Source organism: Thermobia domestica, chromosome 3 (assembly GCF_964235325.1).
Source record: "Thermobia domestica chromosome 3, izTheDome1.hap1.1, whole genome shotgun sequence".
Classification (NCBI taxonomy): Eukaryota; Metazoa; Arthropoda; class Insecta; order Zygentoma; family Lepismatidae; genus Thermobia; species Thermobia domestica.
The window spans coordinates 149,011,983-149,038,234 of NC_137456.1; the positions used below are offsets into that span (position 1 = coordinate 149,011,983).

The 26,252-nt window shown below is 33.9% G+C and overlaps 1 protein-coding gene across 1 annotated transcript in view; it reads right to left on the minus strand.

Moving 5' to 3' along the window:
- Positions 1-26,252, minus strand: part of LOC145680803 (retinoid-inducible serine carboxypeptidase-like) — a 97,139-nt gene that overhangs the window by 50,604 nt on the left and 20,283 nt on the right. The window contains exons 4-7 of the mRNA XM_081751853.1: positions 16,617-16,694; positions 10,057-10,289; positions 3,570-3,800; positions 1,336-1,446 (exon numbers count right to left, since the gene is read on the minus strand). Coding sequence (XP_081607979.1) covers positions 1,336-1,446; positions 3,570-3,800; positions 10,057-10,289; positions 16,617-16,694 — 653 coding nt within the window. The remainder of the gene's footprint in view (positions 1-1,335; positions 1,447-3,569; positions 3,801-10,056; positions 10,290-16,616; positions 16,695-26,252) is intronic.

Here is a 26,252-nt window from a genome sequence, read left to right on the forward strand (position 1 = left end):
GAACCGGTAGTTGGACTGAATGCATGACAACAGTTTGCCGTAAAGTGACCAGGCGTTTGCATTCCCATGTGCGTTATATAAAGAAATATAAAAGTTATATAAAGAAATTGTTAATCAGAAAATGATCTATAATTTTGTCAGTAATTCATGTCGTACTGTAGTGTTTTCTATGACAATAGACACAATATACTCAATTACGTATGTACTTATACACTGTAAATGGTTAATATGTGGAAGAAACTCTTCCAAAGATAAAATTTCAGTTTCCAGTTAAGAAAAATTCTTGACTTTTCACTCCCTTGAGATAATGAATCCCATTAGCAATGATTTACTGTAATACCAAAGAATAAGATGATTCAATGTAGGTAAAAGAGATTGTCTCTATTATACGTTTCCAGATAATGTAACATTCTATGCTGTAGTTATTATTAACTTTACTAACAATATAGAAAGATCACCAACACTAACTTTACAAAGCCTGCAAAAAAAGTCGATGGGAGGGGTTGAATAAGTACTAGAAAATTACAGACTACAGCATCATAAAACCAGTATATTTTTCATGATGTGAAGAGGAAGTTGTTTAGATACCTTCCATACATAAACACAGTATCTTGTTTCAAATAGAGTGAAAAATAACTTATCGGACTATTCTTTCAATTTCAAATCATTGTCTATTGACCTTTCATGTTCTTGGCACTAGTTTCTTTGCGTTAATACGTTGCTGGCAGTGATAAAGGGTGTAAAAATTGCAACCCGGCCTAAAATGATCAGGGAAAATACCTGTATCGGACTATGTTTTGTCATGGCACCGTAGCGTTTGCATATGCTGATTGACATCCATAGTCCTTTTGTTGCATTCGCTCTACGGTTCTTAGCAACATTATTCTTGAAATATCGTAGATCCCTCTAACTGAATCTTGCCTACCCTCTATTCTTACTTTTCATCGATGTTGTTTTGTCATGAGTTCTCAAGGCCGTCAGCACTTCGGATGCTGCTCCTCGGGACATGAACTACACATTGGGCCTTTCGAAACTCAGAAACTCTTAATTTTTCATTACCACTCTGAATTCATTTTAACTTACAGTTCTGTTGTACCACTTCAGACGATCACCTTATACATCGTTAACAAAGATCAGATGCTGCACGTACATTCTAAGTCTTTCTAGATAGTAGTTCTTACACATTGAAAACTTAAAGTGTTTTCATTGCTTGCACAACCATATGTGTATGTATAAACCGCAAAATGGCAATCAACGTACTAAACTGTGATCTATGCTATTTAGTTATTGCTACCAGTTAGTTCTAGCTTTCTAATTAGAATAAAATAAACTTACGGAACACAAGGCCATTGATTGATAATTTAGTACACTGTCAAGAATTGATATCGATGCATCTCCCAAGGCAATACCCACCAGGTTCATTTCGATCTTATTACACTGGATTGCCTGAAACAATAAAAAGTATATTTTATTGATCAAGCAATAATTTGTGTATATTCCAAAAACTTCTAAAACAATTCAAAATTTTTTATTGTTATTAGGCTAATGTGTATACAAAACTCCTGAAACAATATAAACTTGTTAGCTTTTAGCTTCCTCGTTGAGTAAATTGTGAGTACACCTTTAAACATTGGTACATGTTTCCATTTATTAAACATAATATTTTTGAATTCTTTTATAGTAATTCTTTGTTTACTTGTTGAGGAGAAAGAGAGGAAGCAGAACTGATATATTTTCTAGTGTCATGTGAAATCTTTTATTATTAGTAATAATAACCGTAGTATTTACAGAATGCCAATTCTTCGATCATCATCCTTCAGAATTTGAGTACATAACAATGTATGCATTTCCAGGTTTCTCATCTACTTGTTATCAGAGTAGTATAGTAAATAAGAATAATATGAACTTTTGTTGCAAATTTTGAATAATCCAATATTTTTTCTATTCCATACACACTACAAGTATGTATAAACCAAAAATCAACTTCAGTTACTATTCTGACGAGACTTTGCATGATTGATATACCTGCAATAATTACGTTAGAAGTTCAATTAGTGAAAATGCAAAAGACAAAAAAAATGAAGAAAAGTAAGATTGGAAATACATCTACTTCTACAAACTCTCTCTATATATAATTACACTATTCAAAAACAGTATTTCCACTGATTTGTACGTCACCAGAAATGGAAAAGCATTAAGTGGAAGATATTAAAAGTTTTAGCTAATGTTCTACTTGGTCCTGGGCAGTGGTTTAGACTGATTTATGCGAGATTTGACTCCGAAGTGAATAAAAAGAGTTCTTTTCACTTACCTTTCTCTGGAGCTATTCGGTGTGCGAATTCAAGTTGTGCATCTATACCCACTGTAAACTCTAGAGTAGGATGAAGGTGTTATTTAGTGAAATGTAATTCCTATAGGATAAAGTTTTAAACAGAATCTTGCCTCTCGTCAGATCTTCGAAATGGTAGAGTGGAATCAATTGAAACTATCTTCAAATATTATTTTTGACTCTTACAGTGCGGTAAGGTGGAGTTTAGTGAAGTTGAAAGACGAACAGAGTGGAAAGAATCGTGAAATGTCTTCTCGCTCTTAATCATGCTTAAGAACCGTTGCACACAAGAAGTTAAACCTTTACAAATATCTTTCATTATATCTACACTATAGGAAATTAGAGAAATTTTTCCCCACACGTGATCAGAGAACTGGAAGATTTTCTATTACTTTTGGTCGCTTTATGTGAAAAACGAATCTTAGACAATTGAAGATATATTAAAACAATTCTGTTCTTTGTGTAAAGGTCCTATCTAAGTTTCACTATTTCTACGTTATTAGCATGTAACTTCATCTACTTTCACTTTGACGAGAGTATATACTTATTTATTAAAATTAAAATAAGCCGTAAAATTTCCAAGAACTTAACACTATTTTCATCAAACGTTAACTCCTTCAGTTAATGTCTGAAGAAGATAATACTAAGTTATTGAAACTATTACACCTTGTTTCAATTTTAATAAATAAGTATATAATCTGGTTAGAAAATTATTAATTATTTAAGTTATCAGCATTTATAATCTACTGGATAAAGCAATTCAATATAAGATTTGTTTGCGAAGTGTAAAGCAGTATCAAGAATAAAGAATCAATTTCTTTCAAGCAATTCTGATACAATCAACTAGCAGTTTAATTACTACTCCAAACGTTATTATTATTATTATTATTATTATTATTATTATTATTATTATTATTATTATTATTATTATTATTATTATTATTATTATTATTATTATTATTATTACTTGTAATAATAATATTATTATACAAAATTGATGGACTTTGTATTGGACGAACACAGTGCTCGTGTGTTTTCTCGGGGTTCTCCCGTTTCCTCCCACTTTCCTCATTCCACCATTTCATTCATTCCTCAACATTACTGTCTCCTTTAACCTAACCGGCATAAGCGTGGGACGTAAAACTCAAAGATTTCATTTCATTTCATTTCATTTGTACAAAATTGAAAGTAGAAAACTTTCCAAATTAAAATTATTATAATAGTTAATGCCAGTACTTACCTCATATAATTGAAGAGCGAACAAAGCTGTTATTTTTCCACCATAGGATTGGCCGTATATATAAACTGCGGAAGACACAAACTCACGATGTTCCTCCATAAATTTTTGTATGAAAACAATGAGGTCATCGACAACTTCTTGATCGGTTGTTGACAACAGCGTAGAGGCGGTCACATAGCTGAAACCAGTTCCAACCGGGTAATCAATGAAAAGTACATTGACATAGTCTACCTGTAAGGCAAAACAAAATTAATTGAAAATATTTATTTCCCATAATTGGTTATGGCGAATGACAAGCCACAGTAACATTTTTAATACATCTTCCTATTCTCTGAAAGCTTATGGAATAAATAAATATAAATTGTTGGTTAGTAAAGTTTCAGTTGAAAATATCCACTGCATTATATTATAGTATAATTATTTCTGTAAAATTTGAGAGAAGATTGGCCCATACAAAAATAAAGGTGTCTTGTCTTGAAAAGTCGTAAAAGGGATGTCTCCTGTGGGAAGTATTTCCGTTTGTATTAGAAGGGCTCTATCTTGTCTCTTTTCGCCCCTGAAAAACTCTCCTTCAGCCCATACTATCTCTGTCCGTTAGATTTGGTAACTGTTGGAAAAGTTGAATTAGACTGACATAAACCTTATTATAACATCACATTCTCTTTTCAAAATGAACTGATTCAAATTGGTTACCTCTTCACATAAGTACAATGTGAACAGCCTTCGCGGCTGTTAATGATGCAGTCATTGCAGTCTCGCCTGAGTTTGTCACAATTGAGGAAGATTTAACCGTGAATTAGGATATTTGTCATTACAAGGACTAACACTTGAATGGACTCGCTTCATTATTTGGCAACGTTATCATACTCATTAATTATTAAAAACGTGTACGCAATTTTCATATGTCATATTTGCGAATAGAATGTGTTCTTCTTAATTGCAAGATATATTTATATGACCTAAATGAAGAAAAATGTTCTATATTAACAATTATATGATGCGTTAAAGTTTAAGGTGGTTTCAAAAACTAAATGGGACAACTATAGTACTGATCGAAAGAGAAGGAGAAATATTTTCGAAATATTGTGGGCTTTATGTAACTCAATTCAGCGTATACAGATATTTAAAAAATACCCATCATTTAAAGAGATAATATACTTATTTTATTAAATATACTGCACAGTTTGAAATAAGTTAATGGAGATTGTGTGATCTGGTAAAAAACGTAGACACGAAGAAATTAAGAAAAGGACTTGATTACAGTAGTCCAACTTTACAAATGTTCCCTATCTTCTAATCTTCTAATCTTAATAAGTGTGACATGACATTTATCTTATTTAAAAATATCCACCTAAATTTAAGATATCTGCCATGATTATTGCTTCACCCATCATAGTGTTCCCTCCCCTAATAATCCCTTTCTAATCTCTCCAATACAGACTTTGATCCATCATAAACATATTCAGTATACACATACACGAACAGTATATGAACGCTATAGTATGTATCGTATATACCGCAAATACCCATTAATAAATTAGTAATGTATAATGCACTACATATTTGCTACGAAATATAAGTTAAACAATTTTGTCATTGAAATGATCACTAATGTTTTCATTAGAATCATACATGTTTTTGGGTTATCTATCATAATATTTATATTCGACACAAGTGACTAATAGGACAAAACGTGAAGTATTGAAAAACTGAGTAGTAATTATTATTTTTTTTGGTCAATTTTTAGATTCTGTACTGATTGCCATGAACTAAGATAAATCCATCGCTCTGTTTAGAACAGATGAAACGATTTTCATAACACTTGAATTTGAACAAAGTTTACTTTCACGTCTACCAATAATTGTGGTGTATTAGTGGTTAGTGTTACTCACGAAAAATGAATTTCTTCGCGTCCCATGAGCAATATTAGTTCACCCAAATCTTAGATCTTGAACATCATCTGATTTTTACACGATTTGCAGTATAAAAGGCTATAAATTGATAAAGTGGTTGTACGAACATCACGAACAGCATTTACCAGCCTTTAAAGATATGTAAGTCATTACATCACATACTTCAGCAATAATTATGATTTTGAATCACACTTTTCGATGAACTCATTACTACTAACTAGATTCTAGATTAAAGATATGTAAGTCATTACATATGATACTTCAAAAATAATTACGATTGTAAATCACGCTTTTCTATGAAATTACTACTAACTAAATCTTTTCTATGAATTAAGCAAAACATCAGGTTATAGATTTTGTAAATGAATTTATCTAAATGGAACTAGAAAAATTTTCCGATAATCGAGAGGATACGAACTTCCGCAAAATTTATGAAAATGAGACGAGAAAGTTTTAGTCGTCGTTAGAGTTGCATAACTAACAATTTTCATGAAATAGACAAATCATTCATTTACTTGTGCGATAAATCAATTCTGATACATTAAAACTTTGTTAAAAGTCTTGTATGTAAAAATTGATAAATAGTCTGCCAGAAGATCTAGCAACTACAATAACTGCAGGACATAGGGAAGTAACGAGTTTCGTGAAACTTCACATAATTTGATTTTTTAATAAACGTTCTTTGGTATACAATATTCATTATTATTACATATAGGTAGGTGATAAACTATTATGTCTCTACTTTTAAACGTAGTACACTATAGATCTATCACAAATAAAGATACAAAGTCACCTTCAATTGTATAACGTACTGTGCTCCTTGTCTTTTTATAACTCAAAGGTCCACTAGGATTAGCAACACACTGGTGCAGGTAGAGGCCAATCTTTGTTATACACCATTGCAACCATTACTTGAAAAGGAATCACCCTCGTTCCCAATCTTTGCTTCCAAAATATTCAGGAGTCTTGCCTTTTTTGGTTACCATCGGTTCCATCGAAAAGTGGTGAACTTTATGCACATGATTAACTAATAGAAAATAAGAACATTTCGAAGCAATAAATATTATAAATTGTAATAAAGGCCTGTATATTTCTAATCTAATAATGAATTCTATCTTCGCATCCGTTTGCGTATATAGAAGTTCCCTCGCCATTATGTAGTTAGTGTAGACAGTATTAGGGCGGGAAACTCACATTCGCCTTCTATAATTTTGGTACCAACGCCTCGTTTATTTTTGTAGTAGTTACTTTTAATGGATAACCTCTGTCCCTTTCTTCCTTGAGTTCATTGACCTTTCGAAACACAAGAGCAATAGAAATGCTTTGTACATTGAGGAAAACTGTCTATGGTTTAAGAATTCTTGGATAATACGTTTTAACGTGGAAACATCTTACCAGGAGTGGAATGCAATGCCCTTGGACAATAGCGTATTACTTAAATAGGAGTGGAACACTCGTATTTAGCATGGTAATCATGTATCTTGCAATGTGTGTCACTATCTTAAATTCGCATACTTTAACCCTTGTATGCATGGTTCAGTAAATATACGCTAATGCATATGCAGGGCCTCCGAGGCCCTGTATGGTATTTAAAGGGCTCTATTTGGAATTTGATGCAAATTACTACTTGCAGCCCTATGGTAGCTTAATTTATTACACAATACATAAACAATGGGCATTTTCATAACTATAAAAGTTTTAAAACAACGTTTACAATAATTTTATATTTATTACAATTAGTAGGAAATACAAAAAAAAAAAAAAACACTGTAACAAAATTTTTTCTTCAAATATACTTTTGTCAGTTTACTCATACACTTCATAATTTTCTAATTTATTTTAAAATTCTAAACACACCTTTGTGAAATGGTACTATAATCATCAAAAGAGCAATAATTATTTAATTTCTGACATTCTTGTATGCAAATGACATCATTGTTTAGCAGTTTTGAGAAAAAGGTATCTACAAAATGCATGAATTGCAAATCATTTTATGTGTTCATTGCAAATGATTTTGCCACACTAGCAGCATACCAACGCTCTCTTTCTATGAATACTGTATGAACAAAATTCATATTATTATTTTTTCCTGCTTATTCCTCTTCAGTTCCTTATATCTTCAAAACATTAATTGTTGCTAGTGGCAAGTTGGGTATTTGTGATCTTAGAATCACCTGGTTTCTCATTAAATTTTCTGCCAGTTCCTGCAAGAATAATGGACGATTGCCTTTCTTTATTTCATAGAAATTTGGATTCTGCATCCTGAAAACAATGTGACTATTTATCTGCCACATCCATTATATTTCACCAGAGAGCAAAGGGTCATCTTCTAATTCTTTTGCATGTATAGTCTCTAACGTCTTAACCCATAACATCACCTCCACATTTAGTTTTGTTGTAATAGTTTATAATCACTGGCATTCTTTGGGGCTATTTTCATCAACTGTCTTATCATGATGCATGCTGGTTATCAAAATCACTGTCTTCTTTTTCTTTGGCACTTACCTGACCATAGTGACATTTTGCTTGAATGCAAACATTGATGAACCTACTCCTCAAAGAGATGAGGCTCTCTTTTCAACTGGAATGTCGCGTTTGTTTCGCCCTAATGTTCCCATAACCGTATGTCATTGTTGTAGCATATACTCTGTCAGATCAACACTATCAAAGACATTATCCATAGCAATATTGCGTGAAGTTTCAGAAACGGTTTTGCAGAGGTATTTTACCACATTCTTCCCAGATTTCTCTTCAACTGGTTTCTTTTGGTTTTCTTTCTGTGTATACAAAACCATCAACGGCATATGATGATTGAGCGCCGCATAACCAAAATATTTTTATTACGTACTTTCAAGATTTTCGAGGCGTGTCAATATACGTGTCAATGAACCCACACCTACCTCGAAGTGGCACTAGCTGTTAATCTACAGTAAGTTCATCAAACGGAACAATCACTTTTGTACAGTTTCACAGAAATATTTCCTACACAAAACGAATAGGTGCCAGTATATCATTTTCAAGATAGATTTGCCTTGTACGTTTATTGTCAATCGTAAGGCTTTCTTTATGTCTTCAGACCTGTTGACAGACATAATATCTTTGAACATTGGTTTGACTTCATAGATATGAACAGTTCAGTGATTGGCACATCTCAGTTTTTTTTCTATTTGTACTAGTAGCAAAATGTCAAGAAAAGCATTCATTTAGTCCACACTATCATTTTTCCACTCTTTTCGTTTCAATGTTGCAACTCTTCTTCCCTCAAGTTTTCTATAATATAAAATTCCATTCAAGATTTCCTTTTGAAATGAAACAGTCAAACGCATCTTTTAGACGTATTCTTTTCACTCCCTTTGAAACACCTGGAGAAAACTTTATTATATTATGTGCTGGAGTCCGTGATGGAGGTGTTTTCTTTTTCCAAATTGTGTCGTTTGGACTAAACTGTGTATCGGAATCACTAATAGCCTCATTCCCACTGGTGCTTTCAGACCGTGATGATGTATCGAAATATTCATCACTTACACTTACACTTCCTTGATGAACTGTATTATTGGATTTTTCATCCAATGTAACTGGGCATTGCAAATTGCATCTAGTCACAATATAAAAGCAAAAGTGGAAGACATATATATATATATATATATATATATATATATTAGAACTTTATTGTATCAACTCTGTTGCTGTAATTGTTCGAACAAAGGAAACAAGTTAGCAAAAAGCTCTAATAAATGGCTGATAGATTATATAAACAATCTTATATACAAACGATTGATAAAAGCTTGCATATGTATTGCAGCGCTATGTACTGGGCATAAAATAAGCAATTATAAATAGGACTAATTGCAAATAAGTACAATAATAATAAAAAGAAGTAATAAAACTAAATAACATATTAATTTAGGACCAATTTTATTTACAAAATTATGTCAAATAATTCGCATACAATTATTATTTCATTAGGGCCTCCCAGGCCCTGCATATGCATTTAAGGGATTACTAAATTAAATCAAATATTATTGTTTTCCAGATAATGCAAAAAATATTCTAAAGCTACTCATGAATGCATAAAAGAATGTTAAAAGAATACACAATGAGCAAGGCTGATTGATTGAATAGATTTGCAATAACTTTGAAAATGAAACCCCACAGGGCCTGAGAGGCCCTGCATATGCATACAAGGGTTAATTGTATTTAAGTAGAACACTACCACCTTAGGACGTAGCACTCCAGTCTCTTCATGCTTTTTTCTGGCAGAAAGCGCAATAACCTAGAAGTCTCCTTAAATCTTAGACTGTTTTTTCAGTGTACTGCCGAGTATTCTGACATCCAATCTTTTCTCAATACAGAGGTAAATTAAACACTAACAGTATGAGACTGATATGTGTTCAAGTCCCAAGATAGACAATTGGCCAACTTATAGAGTAATAAGTAGTGTATATCTTAAAAATAGAGGTATTTTAAAGATGGGGGCAAGATAGAAAGATGGCCAAATTACCGAGGTAGTCACGTTAACAAGTTAGAATATATTGGGTCTAAACATAATATGATAGAGCGATCCAGTAACTTACCCAGGTATGTTTATTAGGTTCACAATTAACACCAAAAGGACCTATTTCCAAGAAACTTCCAAAACCAGTTCCCGAATTGCCGGGCCCTCCTTGAAGCCATATCACTAGAGGACGTTTTGCGTAATTGCTTGTTCCTGTTGTGTAATGCAACCAATAGAACATGTGAGCTCCAGGACGTACTGTTACATAACCCCAGTCTTGATTACTAGATGAAACAATTTGATTTATGTTTTCTGTAAATGAATAAATATTCATTGCGTAAATTAACGTACAACTCTCTAGCTTTCTGGGAACACGTATTTATTTCTAAATTGACTAAAATACGAAGTAAATACTCATTATAAAGATCTTGAAACCCTTCTATTTTAGTTCAGAAATGATTTCAAAGTAGTTTATCAAAATTCATGTTGATTCTTTTATTAAATATTTTCATATCTAGTGATTCGGTAAACTAGAGTATCTCGCTTCAATGACTTGGTCTGGAATCATATCAAACGAGAAATTTTACTTTTGTTTACATTCGTTACAGTTTGTTTAGTCTTCAAAAAAGATTGATCTTGAATTATGAATTCCACTCTACGTATTTCAGTCTCCTTGTTTGCCATGTTTACCTTTACAGGAGTGTTTTACTTCTACTCATCTAATCATTCCCTACATCATCAAAGACATTTCACTCCCGCCATAAACTGAATTTAATATGAGCCGAAACTATTTATAAAATCTACTATGTTGTATTCTGAAAATATTTTTTCTTACATTCAAATTTATAATAATTTTCTTAGTTTCCTCTATTTCCGTAATGTTGTAGTTCATGTAATTTTGTTTATCATAAAGTTCACGTGTACTTCGATCTTTATTATAATCATGCTTAGTTTTAATCAATCTTCTATTAGTTATTCGCATTCCTTTGTTTATATCAGAACTATTCCTCACGTTTCTTTTGTATGACGTATAGTATACTATCCTCAATCACTTTTTACACGATATTGTAGATATTTGAAGCTCCTAGTATCAAAAGTCTGAAAATCATTTTTTTTTAACGGAAATTGAAAAAACTGAAATCTTTGAGTTTTACGTCCCACAGTTATGCCAAAAGAGACTATGATGATGAGTGATGAATGAAATGGTGGAATGAAGAAAGTGGGAGGAAACGGGAGAACTCCGAGAAATCCCACGCACACGGTGTTTGTCTACCACAAAGTCCACTTGGTGGGGGCTGGGATCAAACCCGGGACCCCAAGCATCAGAGGTAAACTCTCTACCACTGAGCCACCGCGGCCCCTTACCGAAATTGAGTTATAAATCGCTTGTTATATGTTTCATCTAAGAATTCCACAGTAACAGAATTTTGTCTAAAAGCATACTAAAAAACTAGTTCAAGTATGGTACTTTGTGCACGTGTATATGGAGCTTCTCTGCATGTTTTGAGAGATTACTAAGCGAAACTAAGCGAAATGGATATGAAAACATTTGATACTAGGCGCCTCACTTGTTAATGATCTGGTAATATGATAGCTAATTTCTTTCAAAATTCTTTTAGTTCTGAGCTGTATATTGTAAGAATGCAAATCGACTGTCTACCGTAAGTTGAAATACTTATTACTAAAATTTCTTCCTCATATTTTCCAATCACCACAGTGAGGTCCGATTACCAATCTACTATCTAGGCAAATTTACACATATAATGTTGGTTTGTCCTGCACAATTTATTAACATGAAATTCTTTCTTCTTCTTTTTCTTCTTCGTTTTATTAAATATCACCATGCAAAGTTCAGGGTATGTCATGTTTGCAGTTGGTTTTGTTTCCGAAGTACAAAGACTTACCTCTCAATATTTTTAAATTGCTTATTGATTCATATTGACAGGAGAAAACCTAACGTGAAACGTAAAAATTTTCTAAAGCAAAAAAAAAAAAAAATAATAATAATAAAATAAAAGACAAAAATAAAATAAAATAAAATAAGTACACGAGAATGGGAAATAATAGGTGGTTGATTCAAGAAATAATTTCTATCGGGAACAATAAAACAATTACCATACAAAAATACGAAACAGTTCATATATTATCTAAAAATTACGTTCCTTGGCAAATTATAAGATTGTTCTTGTATGAGAAAACACATGTAATTGCTACTCGAAAAGTGAAAAAAATTCTCAGAATCATTTATGTATAAATAGTAAATGTAAAACCGAGGTATAATATGCTAATTGTATAAAATACAGAGGTCGGCAGTTTGAATTCATGACTGATTTTTCGTCAACATATGGCGCAACTGTGCAAGTGATCTATGGTGGAAACAAATGAGGAATGTTTCGTGTTTAACTAATACCAAGTACATTGATCTTGATTAAAAGTTATGCGCGTGGGTGTGGTGTATGCTTGATAACGATTCCTGTACTGCTCGCCTTATCCCGTTTCGCCTTATGACCTCTGACAATAAAACTTCCATGTATATCCTGTTAATACTTTCCATCTTGATGTAAGGCGGAACGGAATTAGTAATGGGCAGTGGGAGTATTCCCAGTGGGAAGGGAAAAATTGGTATATTCCCGAGATTTTTCCCTGGCATATACATTCCTGGGAAGGAATTTTTTTTCCATTTTTTACTTTATCTTCCAAATTATAAAAACCATATGACTTATTACGTTATTTTCATTTATTAGGATTTACTTCTATGTTTTAAATAATTTGGAGGTTAAAAAAATAAATTCGTTGACTGTGTTTCATATAATTAATAATGATTTTTTTAAGTTCCATTTCCATTTGCAGTAAAAAGTAGCAAAGTACTAATTTACAAATTGTGAAAAGGAGCATTTTTGTAACGTAATGTAGAAATTATGTAGAAATAGAGATGAAGTACTATTAATACACCCCGAACCACCATTAGTAATGGAGGTTGGTCTGTTTCTTGTCTTTGATTCGAATTTCGGAAGAGATGCTTGAACTTCTCTTACTTGTGAATTAACGCATGAAAGTTGGATAAATAGGTACGAAGAAAGGTCGTGTGCGGCAATGTTACATACAAAATTATAAAGATAAGTCAGCATCGTGCAAGTATTGTGAACATAAATATGTACGCGCAAATGTTGATACAATGGTGATACATGTGTTTTCTGACAGTTACCTAGCTTAATTTCTTTATAACATTTAAAAATTTAATATGTTTATATCAGTAGTAGGGTCAAGTTTAGAAAATGCACTTACATATAAATTTAAACAGTGTAGTGGTGTAAAAGTATGTGGACATACTATACCGTTTCTCCACATATTTACTTGCATAAGAACATATTATAAGTAAATATACATTTATGTGCACTCTCTAAATATAATAAAATATTAATAAAATAACAAAATACCGTTCAGAATATGCATTTAGAAGAATCCTCTTGAGACAACAGTAATAATATACGGTGACTAAAAAGAACGAATTTAACTTTGAAATCATAATATAGTAACAGAATCAATTTTCTTTGTGATTGTACCTAAATTCCCGGAAAATTCCCATTGTTGTGAATCTTCCCGGAAATATTCCCCAAAAATATCCTCCCGGGAATTTGTCCATCACTAAACGGGATATCAGGATATGCATTTTCCCGTTTCGCCTTACGAACTTTATGTTGGTAGGCTTGCAGATACAATTGTATTTGTTTATTTATATAACAAAATAAGTGCAGTAACTACAAGAAGTACAGAACATCTATACAAGATGCTATTTATCTCCCATATGTGTACAATGAGCAAAAGAATCTATGTGCTGCATTAGAGAAATCTGTTTACTACTCAGTCTACATGTCAAAGTACGCAGGCGAATGTTTAATTGTCTCTACTTATATTTCTGATGCCTTGTAGCATGTCCTGATAAAGGTTGTGTAAAATGGACCTACAAAACTATTAATAAAAAAGAGAAAAATATTTATGAAAGTCAATTTGTTTGACTGTCTTTTATGGGTATAAATGAAAGAAAAGAACACGAAGAAAATTAAACTAGCTCGAAGATTAAATTCAGTCAATATTATACAACATGTAGTATAGCAATAAATTCGCAACTGTGCATCCAGTTAGGCAAAACAGAGTATTACAGTGGATGGTTAAAAAAAACTTCATTTAAATTAAATTCTTCATTCGCTGTAGGCAGGGGGTGTGTCATGGGATTCCAAACACTCTTCTGAAATCTCGACTTTTTTTTTTATAAATTTTGTATAATTTTAGGGGTGATATTAAAAATTTTAATACAATTTGTCCTCATATTGAAATTGTACACCTTCTTCCTCGAAATGAATTCCTTTTCACGCCCGTGCCTGTAAGTAATAAACAACTTTAATAAACATGTAACAAGCGAAACTCATTTGGCGGGATATGGTTAAGAAGGCTAGCTCCACATTCTTCTCTCCGGCTACTTCTGTATATATCATTATTGTAAATTCCTTGTTGCTATCCTATTTTTAAATGTTAACTTTACCAAATAAAACTATATTCCCTTTGGGTTGTGGGAGAGCTTATTTATTTTTCTATCGAAGTATAGTCGTACACGTTTTGTTTGAAAATTTTTGAGAGCTATCATGTCACTGCCAATGGACTAAAATAAGATCCGGAAAAAGTTTTGTCGAACAGAAAAAAATTCATGCTATAATTATCTCCATGTAAATTATACGTACAAAAACAGAATCTTACGCACACTAAGATTTGTAGGACTACGTCTATGCCGTTTTTCTTTCTTCCTTTCTTCGTTTTATCTTTTCTTGTGATTACTAATTAGGTATAACGTTGTTGCGGTGAATTACAGTAGGCCATCGAAAATTCGGATTCGTGAGCCATGATGGTCGGATTCGTTGGTCAAAATTTTGATCGTGGGCCCAAGTTTCAGTCCACCTCTGCCCTCTGATCATTAATTCATCCTGAATTCCAATTCATTACATTGTTACCTTCTTTTTCAATGAAACTTGTTTGTTTTCCGTTTCTCTGTATCCTTTTATTGGTCATTTTAATTATTTTTATATTTGCTCAAGCGAGGCGAACAAAATATGTAAATTATTGTAAGGCGAAACGGGAATTTCCCTTTTTGCTTTACGATGACAAACCATTAAGTACCAATTTTTGATTGACATTTTCTGAGATAAGAATCATAAGGCATAACGGGAAAAGGCGAACAGTGAAGACACGTTTGATAGATGTTGCTAAGCTACGTCATGAGTCAACATAGAACAAAGGGCGAACATCAAGTTTTGTGCTTGTCTTGTAAGACTGCTACGGAAACCAGTCAAATGTTGCAAGTCTATAGGCCCCACTTGTTTATCGTGTGCGCGAGCATTTGCATAGCAGAGACGTTTCTGGGAGAATGAGAGTGAATTGAAGAACGACGAACATCCGGATACGGCAAGGAGAATGAGAACACAGAATTGGTGCAGAAAGTGAGGATCGTAATCACGAAAGAGTGAAATACGACACTGAGAGTCCTTGCTGAGAAGACATACGTGAATAAAGTAATTTTTCGGCAAATACTAATCGGCGATCTCAATAACATGAAGGTATCTGCGTTTTTGGAGACTCATTCCTTGATAAACATTCAACAAAGATACAGGGTTGATTGCTGCGAAGAACTACTTACTACTACCAATGAGGATCCTAATTTCCCCCTAAATATCGTTACTGGGGATGAGACATAGCTTTTTAAATATGAGTGGTCGACATAACATTAAAGTGCAGAATGGAAGTTTTCTAACTCTTCATAAGATAAAAATCTGCACCAGCGAAAAACCAAAATCAAGCTTTTGCTATTTTTTATTTCATTTACTAAAGTAAGGACATTGTGTGTAAGGAATTAGTGCCTATATTACAAATTTTTAATGCCTCATTTTACCTTGAAGGATTGAAGCGGTTGACGCAAAGTATTACGAGCGTGAAGCCCAAGTATTGGGATGATGTTCAGTTGTGTCTGCTGCATGACAATGCCCCAAGTCACAAGACTGTGATTGCTAAAATCTCTATTTGTTGTCAGACCTCCGTGCTATTATTTTCTATTTCCTAAACTCAAGTATGCACTCAAAGGTTCGTACTTTGATGACATACTGGTCATCAAGATAACTACGACAATGGTTTTCAATAGCATTCCACAAAAGGACTTTCAGCAATCCTTGTATGTACTGATCGTCAGCGCCCAACTATATATGGATGCAGGACGTTCGTACTTTAAATGATCCAAGAAAATAAACTTTCTTTGTTTACTCTTTTTTTATCTCTGTAAAGCTCTATTCTCTATTTCAAATTGCCGCAATGTGTAGTTAAACAAATTGATGAATGTGAATAAATGTGTGGTAATACAGATAACACAGGTCTAAAAACATTTAAGAGTATCGGACTAACTAGCGGAGTAAAATTGCAACAGAAATGTAAATATATTATTTTAGAGCACTACAAAATGGTAATTATTAAAGAAATCTGAAACACGTTTTAAAAGAAATATTAGGATTCTTTCTTTCTTTCTTTCTTTTAAGTTAGGAAGTGATATAAACTTAACTAACGTCAATCATACTTATAACCATGTATAATGATAAAACTTACCGCAGGTTTGGCAACTTTCGTCATCTTTTTCATCGCAATTGGATGCTTCAGAGTTTTCATTATCACATTTTGAAGGCTCTGTAAAGAAATAACAAACATTCTTTTAATGTATTTACTTCACATGATAGCATTGGAAGCATGGACTAGCAAACGTAAAATGAGTTGATAAAAAACAATAGAAAAAAATGCATAAAATTTTATCTCTGAGAGAAATGTGTTTAAAGTTGATTAACCCCATAGAAAAAGTGCAATACTAAACTGTGGTATCAACTGCAAAAAGCAGTATTCTGCTTAAATCTTTTTGATACACGAATCTTCTAGTAGGAAGTTATTTAAAAACTTACTTGGATTTTGATCAAAATATTATACAATTACAATTTTTACTCTTTGAAGTTGGGCGAAATGACTTTGCTACTGGTGTCTTATCAACATAATAATGCAAGTTGAGAATTTGAATTCTACAGTAGATCAACAATAGTAAAACTAAACTATTCTCTTTCGCTCTAATATCAGGGGTAAAGTGACAGGGATCACGCGGGGGGATGTCGTCCCCCACCTCGAAAATATATATGTGGCTTCCCCCAGTTCCTAAAAAAAATACAATGGGCAAAGATAGGCAGGGGGAACGGCGTGCCGTCATGCCGCTACCTACCATCCCCCCAGCTTTTCAGATCAACTTTTACCCCTGTCTAAAACAACGTTCTTCTTAATTACTAGATACACTGAAGCGAAAATTGCAGTACCAGGAACGAATGATGGGAATGTGTATAAAAATGCAGCATGTACATGATTGGTACTGACGTACAAAGGATTACTGTTCTGCGGAGCACCTCCTAAGAGAAACATGCTTTCAGTGTTTCAATTACCACAGCAAGAGGTAATTTTACCCAGCAATGAGGTAGCGCTGCATGGAACATGAAAAGGAAAAGTGAAAGAAATATCAACTACGACTTGGGTCGACGTTAAAAGACGCAACATAAACATGTAACTACATTTAAATAGCTTGCTAAATTGGTGTGCATACAGAGCATGATATTGGCGGATAGAAGAGAGCAATCGTAATATTTCCAGGACTAACTCGGGAGAGTAATACTCTCGGAAGTAGAAACTAAGAACACGATTTTGATTGATTGGCGTTATCCATGTCTTGCCACGTAGCGTACATATAGGAGGTATCAGGCACATGCTGCCTAGCGTGATAGTAACGGAAATCAATTTTGGCGTAAGTTCAAACCCGGCTCAAGGAAACTTCTCTAAATTTTTAAAATTTTCATAACAATTTTTTCATTAACGTAAGATGAAAATAAAACTTAAAAAGTGATTTATTTATTTACTTTTGTGCAGATAAGTAATGGTAGTAGTTGTAGTAGAAGTAGTAGTAGGCAGAGATGGAGTGGGTCAGCGGGTCGGTGGGTCAAGTGGGTCAAGTTTTCTGAGTGGGTCCGTGTGTCATGGTCAACAGCATGTGACCAACTTGCGACCCACCACCCACCGTGACCCACTGCGACCCACCACCCACCATGACCCACTGCGACCCACCGACTCACTCTGCTCACTGCATTGTAGACAGTATCTTCTGAAGACTGGTTAGTTTGTCTTCGTTTTACTTTCAAAACCTTCATTTCCTTTGCTTCTGTCTACTTACGTGAGGTCTTCGTAACTACTACTTGGTCTTCGAAGCCTGTGAGTTTTTAGAGGAGCTAACTACTGAAAAAAATACGTTTTTGAATCACTGTAATATATAAAGTATTAGTCAATATTTAAAAACAATTAATGTAACTCTGTGTACCCGATCATCAAGGCCAAGTTGCAAAATCAAATGAAATTACTTTTGGTATATAGTTAGGCCTTAATCCAAACTGGGATATTATATTGCTTTCATTATAATACCTATCCTAAGGAGGTAGTGAGGATCCGATTTTTTGCGAAAAAAAAAATGAGTATCTCGCAAGGAGTTAAACTTACGGAGCTGAAATTCTGTGTATTAACTATTTATTGAAAATAAACAGAATGTGTCTTAGCACTTTTTAAATTCTCCTTTATGGGGGGGGGGACTTTCTATATATGGGAAATTGGTAATGACTTGGCTTTTAAAAATGAAAAAGACGATCAATATTAGTTTTTAAAAAGTTCAGAAAAAAAATTGCAGTGCTTCACTTCATACATCCATTGCTTCGTACTGTAATAATAGAAGGTTATGTTTGTTATATGGAGCGCTTACAGCACAGGGCAATCAACCCATAAAGTTGTGAGAAAAATAGACATAAAATTTGTGCTGTAAGCTTAATTACACGAAAATTTTAAGTTTGATTGTACGCATAATTATACGGAAAATTTTACACTATTTTTAACCTTTACATTGGTCTACTTACTTTGATTCGGGACTTTCAAATTTCATCTTTTCTTCCACTGAAAGATATCGGTAATTCAACCTTATACTATGATAATATAATTGAAATTCAGAAGGAGCGAAATTCCCATTCACCTCTAAACACTTCCCCGAAACCTAGTTCGCTTTTGCTTTCTAGGGGTAGGGAACTTCGTAATGACATCAAACCTTCATGTGTAATTACAAAAATTAAATTTATAAGCAAATAAGAAATCATGATTTTATCAGGCTTTAATTGATAATTTATGCACAAGATTCCCTATCGAAGGCTTGATAGATGATGTTTCTGTTCTCCATGAGTCGACATTGTCAACTGACATGGTCTATATGGAAAAGATGTTGTATGGTGATAGACAGGTGACACCTCTTGCTGAGTATTTCAAAACTGACCTAGAAAAATCGTTATCAGACTTAAGTCTAACAAGCAGATTGTCGATGAGAAGTTGGAGAAATTTCTACGTCGGGTAGAAGTATTATCAATTTTCACGACAGGGTGCGCACGGGGATTTCCCCTTATAAATTTACAGATGGCAGATATTAGAAATACACTAAGTGCTCAAATATTGTCTAACTTGTTGTTCATCAATGTTAATGGATCACCACTAGACAAGCTCAAAGTAGACGAGCTAGTTGTTTCTTGGCTGAAGGATGGACATTATTCCGCTGCAGATGATTTACCACCGGAAGCCCACAGGATATAAACCCGATTTCAGATTATTTTTTTTTTAAGTTGGCAAATTACGAGTTATGGAAAATGTATACTTGTATTAGTAATTGCTTATTTGTTTTATTCAACTTTGTACCTAATTCTTAATAAGTTTCTTTTTTGCTTTCTTATTGTAACAGAATGATGCTTGAGCGATTGACCGTAGAAATTCAAACACCGATTACTGACAATTTCACAGTCTTGTTTTATTAAAAGTGTAAACTTTAGTCAGTAGAGAAGAGGCCATGGATCATGTGTCAGAGGTGATGACGATGGATTTTGGTAAGTCAGAGTAGGCTACAGTGAATGAGAATGGATCATGGTGGGTGGTGGGTCGTGGTGAGTCACAGTGGGTCACGGTGGGTGGTGGTTCATGGTGGGTCCTGTGTCAGAGTGGGTAATGGTGGGTGGTGGGTCAGTGGATCGTGGGTCAAGTTTTCATTGACCTACACCAACTCTGGTAGTAGGAGTAGGAGTAGTAGTAGTAGGAACGGGCTAGATTCCCCAGAGGACTCGTTTTGTTCCACCTTGACCCCATGATATAAGTTTTTGACCAACTTAAAACAGTTGTAGTGCGCAAAAGAACACTGGCGTCTCTGACATGTAAAATTTGGGGGGGGCATCAAAGAATGTGATTTAAATGGTACTACCTAGCCCAATCTGTGTGTTATCTTCGATTCCGTTTCTTACCTTTCTGCTTACTTTCATGAATCCACTGAGGTATATCAAGAACTCTGTTATAATCGTTTCACAGCCTGAAAATTATATTCCAAATAAACATAACTATTATTGTTTATAATTTATTCTGTCGTTAGTATATAAATTATATTAGAACAAAATATTGAATATTTTATATTTCAAAATATTGCGGGACGCTTCCCCCTCGTCCCCAGACAGAGACGCCCGTTTATTTATATTTATACTAACTGAAAATACCCATACTATGCATAGGGACTCTATTTGGAAGTCAACACCTATGAGAGTATCACAATTTATCTCAGCGACCGCGAAAGCTATGGATTTGACACTAATATATAGGTCTTTAGGTATTATTTTTACATGTCCCAGTAAACACCCCTCCTTGAGACACCTCTAGTTCGAATTTTGTGGAAAATGGTACCCATGACCAAAATTTAGTAACTCCCGGTCCACTCATCTGGTGCCCAAGTCACACACAGACAAACAAACTCTATTTTAATTATATTAGATTTTATATATATATATATATATATATATATATATATATATATATATATATATATATATATATATATAATCATTTGGGGCAATGCCGACACCCTATGGACAATTGCACAACTACAACATTGTAACGAATTATTGAAGAAACGAATTATAACCCATGGTTAAGTATGCTATTTCAACTACTTGATAGATACATGTTACATAAAAGCAATGTGTGGCTATGGAGTCACAATTTGAGGAACGATGAAGAAGTGTCGATCTTCTCCAGCTCTATGGGGAAGACCGAGAGGTTGTTGTGGTAATATCGACATCAACATTAAAACCTTATGTGGGATGGTAATGTCAGTAATAATTGCAGAACGCCCATTACTGTTCGTAAAGTAGTTCATGTGCTATAAACAAACACGGGAATCTACAAGTTTAGGAATGTAGAATTCCTTTATTTACAGCTACAGAAAATATTTAAAAATGTCACTGAGTTACAAACGAGGAAAAAAAATAATCACAAAATTTATTCAGTGACAAGAAATATATAAAACAAGAATTTCTTTTAAAAAGTGCGTAATATGCTAAATGTGAGCTACTGCAGAAAGCACAAAATTGTTCTTCATAAAAAGAATTTGTTAATTTATGTTAATCATATGTTATCGATATTATGGTTATAGATTAAAATATTAGTGTTAGCTCATATACACAAAAGAGCAAACATTATACTCATATTTGTCTGAGAATTCACACTGTTGGCACACAAGAAAGGGATCGTCTGGATGAAGAACACGGTCCTCGTTAAACTGCTGAAAATATTTTGTAGATTGTACAGATCACCGGAATTGTTTTTGCCGTAAAACCAACTTCGGCAGATAGAAAAATAATTTTCTTTTCGACTTCTCTCATTTTCGTTAGTGTGTTTTGCAACATTTTTATTTATCTGTACATTCTTTTATGAGTCACTACCTTTTGATTTTTCTATTTTACTATTTTTCTGTTCAGGTGTTAAAAGTTCGACACTATTGTTCTTCGATTTACATTACCACATCTTATATTTTTGGGTGAACCTATAAGCGTGAAATATAAATAACTTTTTTCTAGTGCGTGTTCGTCTTCTTCAGCAAATATTGTATGTTCACCAAAATGTTTCTTGCTGTTAAATTTGAATAACCCTTCACGTAACATATCCGAAGGATTCAAAAGCTCTCGAAGCAGTAGCAAGTAGCATTGCATTTTTATGACCTCTATGGCTATTGACATTTTGTTCAAATTCGAGGAGCATCTCATGCAATGGAGAAAGGATGCACAAATACTACTATTTATATGTTAATTATAATGTAGTAGTATTTTTGATATATCATTATTAAAAATCACCTGTCGAAAGTGCCCCAAATGCGAATGTCGGAAGTACCCTGAATACATATGTTGAACCTAACTATATTTTATGCAAGCTAGAAACACTGCACACTGAGCTTACTACCTGTGATTGCACAACTTTAAGCTGTATGCTGTCCACCAGAAGTACTGAACAAGACAACTTTTACTTTCAAACAAGAGTTTAACAAAACATACTCAAATTTCACAATGACCTATACCTTGGCACATATCTGTCTCACCTTATTTTATAAACTTCGACTTTTGTGGTCAAATTATTCTACTTATTTTTAAACTTTTATAAATATACATTTCATCCACCCCAGTTTCATTTGGTACTGATTTCGCCAACATCCTCACTTCCAGGTAGAATTAACAGTGTTGTAAGCTTAGAAGTGTCGGTATTCCCCAACTGTCGGTCTTTTCCTGAATGACTGTATATGTTGCGCTCTCCCTGCTTGTCTAGTGGTTATACCCATTTCTCTTTATAACGTTTTTCCATCTGTAAAATGTTCTGGTGAAAACGCTCACTCACTCTGTTCATTGCTTATAGGAGCTACTTTTTTTCAGTAGAATATCTAAAATGGAAATGCACACAGTGAATGAATTTTAAAATGCATATTTCACCCTTGTGCCTGATAATTTTTCAAGAAATTTCTGTACCAGATTTCATAGTTTTCTTCTCTTACAAGCATGTCGAAATCTAGTTTCTTGACCAAACTTGACACAGAAATGTGAAATTTCAAGAAACGAACATAAGCAAAATTTAAAGTGGTTCCGTCCATAAGGACGGCTGCAGCGGCCAAACATCTGATTGATCAGAATAACCCATTACAATGTGTTTCAAATTTGAAAATTTCATTTTATTTTTAAGACAAGTAAAGGGATGAAAAACTTAAATAAATTAACCTTCACCGGGAATAATTTGAAGGTATACTTATCATGGCCGCCACCTTGAAATCGGTCATCTTGTAACTCGCTTGACTTCTTTTAATAGGAAAAGTCTCATGTAATATATCGAACTGTGTTAGAATTTTAAGAGAAATACAATGATGAAGTCTACGTTTCCATAAGTTTATACTAGTAACAATATTGAAATGCACATTGACATCAATTCGTTGGTTCAAAGATTTCTTAACAGCTGTATCATTTGATAAGAATTTAAGTCAGGAAAACCTAATGTACGCTAGTGAGAACATCGCAGTTAACTATTAATGAAAGGTATAATCAGCTTAAAATCGATATTGACTACAAAGAAAATGAAATGGTGATGAAGCGATCACAAACCTTAACTGGAAGTTGGATAACATATTTTCCATTTGATTATTTGTGTTAGAAGACAAGAACCTTCATAAGCAGATACTTATTCAGTACGCACTAGTATACATTCCGCTTGCTGACTTGATTAAAAAAATACATTCACGGGATTTTTCGCAGGAAAAGGCAAAATATGTACTCTAGATTCGTATTTGTATATAGCTATAATAAGATAAAGAATATGCGAAGAAATCGTACTGAGGCTGATTTATTTGATACCATCTAAGAATTCACGGTAGTATTACACGATATAAGCAGTAAGAACGCCAAGGAATTTTACTTAGTGGGGTGTTCAAAATAATAGAGAATATGCACCCAGAATAATAATATACATTTTACACAATTTCAAAGAAAAGAATATTTTTACACCCAGAGGTGTGTGTGGAAATTTAGGGGAAGTGTTAGGGGTGTTGGGGCGTACAGAATAATCCTAGGCATAATATCTATTTTTACAACAGAAGAGTAAACGTAAAAGAAGAATAAATATTGCAACATTAAATTCAGAAAATATTTGCTTATGCTCGGAAACTTAAATTCATTTACTTGTAGGGAGAGGCCATACCCTCCCTTATGGAGGAGTCCATGGATGTACCTGCATTGCAATACGTTGTGTGCACTTAAAAACCGAGAGTACTAGAGCCATCTTAACGGTACCACTTTGCTTGGGGCCCCGCAAGCATTGCGGTCCCGCGAGCAGAACGGCAATGATTAATTACATGAATGATGAGTAAAATTTAGGCATAGGGACCACATCACTTGTTTGTTATGGGGCCTAATATGCTGTTGAAACAGCACTGGAGAGTAGATTAGACTGGAGACTGGACAGTAGAGTATATTGCACTAGTTCGGACCCCCCTAATGGGCGGGGCCCAATTGGGAGCATTCGGGCCACTCGTCTTATGGCCGGCCCTGCAGGTACTCTTGCTTCTCTATGTTCGGTGGCGTATCGAATGTATGTGACATTTAGTGAATCGGTATACTATTCGTTACGCTCCACAGCAAACATTTTTGATATCTTGTGAAATCGCTTACAACCAAAGTGACAGGTAATCCGCCAGGAATACTTCCAACTCCTATTGGATTCAATGATACAATATAGACGTTCTATTCCCTAGCGAGTCTCAAGTCATACTGATTTATCAAGGTTAAACATGTGCAGTTATGAAATTGTAATAATTTATCATTTATGTATAGTGATATTGCGAAAGTATTATGTAAATTTTATTCCAATTCTACATATCTTATTTGCTGTTGCAATTAAAAAAGAAACCTTGCCATATTCTGTAAATACCAAACGATGCAGATACAAATTACATGACAACTGATAGTTAAATGTGTAATCTTGAATCACTTTCAATTATCTAATGAGAATGTGATTTATATAGCAGATTTGTTACATAGGCACACATACGTTTTTGCAATTTTCTTATTGTAGAAGAGATTTAAGGTTCACAAATTAGTATGATTTGTAGCCCCCACGTAATGCAACTCAAATCTCCATATGAAATATTAAAAAAAAAACAGTTAATTCGATGTGTTCCTGAGGTATTGCCTAGCACACTGATTGTGTGAGAGTCCACCAGTCATCTACAATTTCTATCTACGATATTTCACACATAGATTATACTGGCAACATATCAGTCGACAGTGCAGGCCAAGAATATAAAGAACCGGTTTCCTCGAAGTATGCTTGCATATTCCGGAATACATGTACCCAAGTATTGCTCTGGTGAGATATGGCGTTCCAAGTTGCAAGTTGTATGAAGGAAGAATATGATATTAGCTCTATAAACATCTTCTATGTAGCGGTCGCTGATGAGGCTGCCCTCAAGAAGTAACACCTAAAATTACGCGTTCTGATAAATTGTGTTCACATGCACCATTCTGCCACTATGATGCTTGACAATGCACGCCTTCAATTTGTGCTCATAAAGTCGAGAATACAACCATCTGTCACTCAGCATTTCTACGAAATTGCTATCCTGACTGTTTCGCCCTAAGGTGTTTGAAGTACTTGATCAGTTGAAGTCGACGCAGTCCCAATCCAGACTTCAGACCACACAGTATCGTAGTGGTTGAAGCCAACCTCTCACCTTTACCGTAGTCCACTTGAACTAAAATTGTAAATGATGGTTTACAATTTGTCATGGGAATGCAGACAAGATGATTATCATTTTAAGGTGTAGTCAAATATCGAGGCCTAATTCGCGATCGTCACTAGGTATTTCTTCTATGCATTGTTTCTACAGAGCATCGCTGTCGTTGTGCCATCCCATAACTCTCACCAATATCATGCCTTGAGAGGCTGCTATCCCTACTCCAAGCAATCCTGCCATTTCGTTCAAACTCAGTTTTAGTTAAATTGCGGCCTTTGATGAAGACAAGTCATAGTTAGACTTCGTTACGCTTCATGTTACCTTCTTTACCTACGTGCTATGTAAACCACCTCCTTAAGGTACTACCGTAAGTAACGAATTGATGACGCTATACTGGGGCCACATCAACATCATTCTGTGAGTATAAACTCATTTCCATAACATTTCCTTGTATTACGATAGTAGCCCAAAGTACATAACAACTACACAATGTCTTCAATTATATTTGTGCTAAAAATGTGTTATTTTCACATAAACACTAACATAGAGATCAGTGGGAAAAT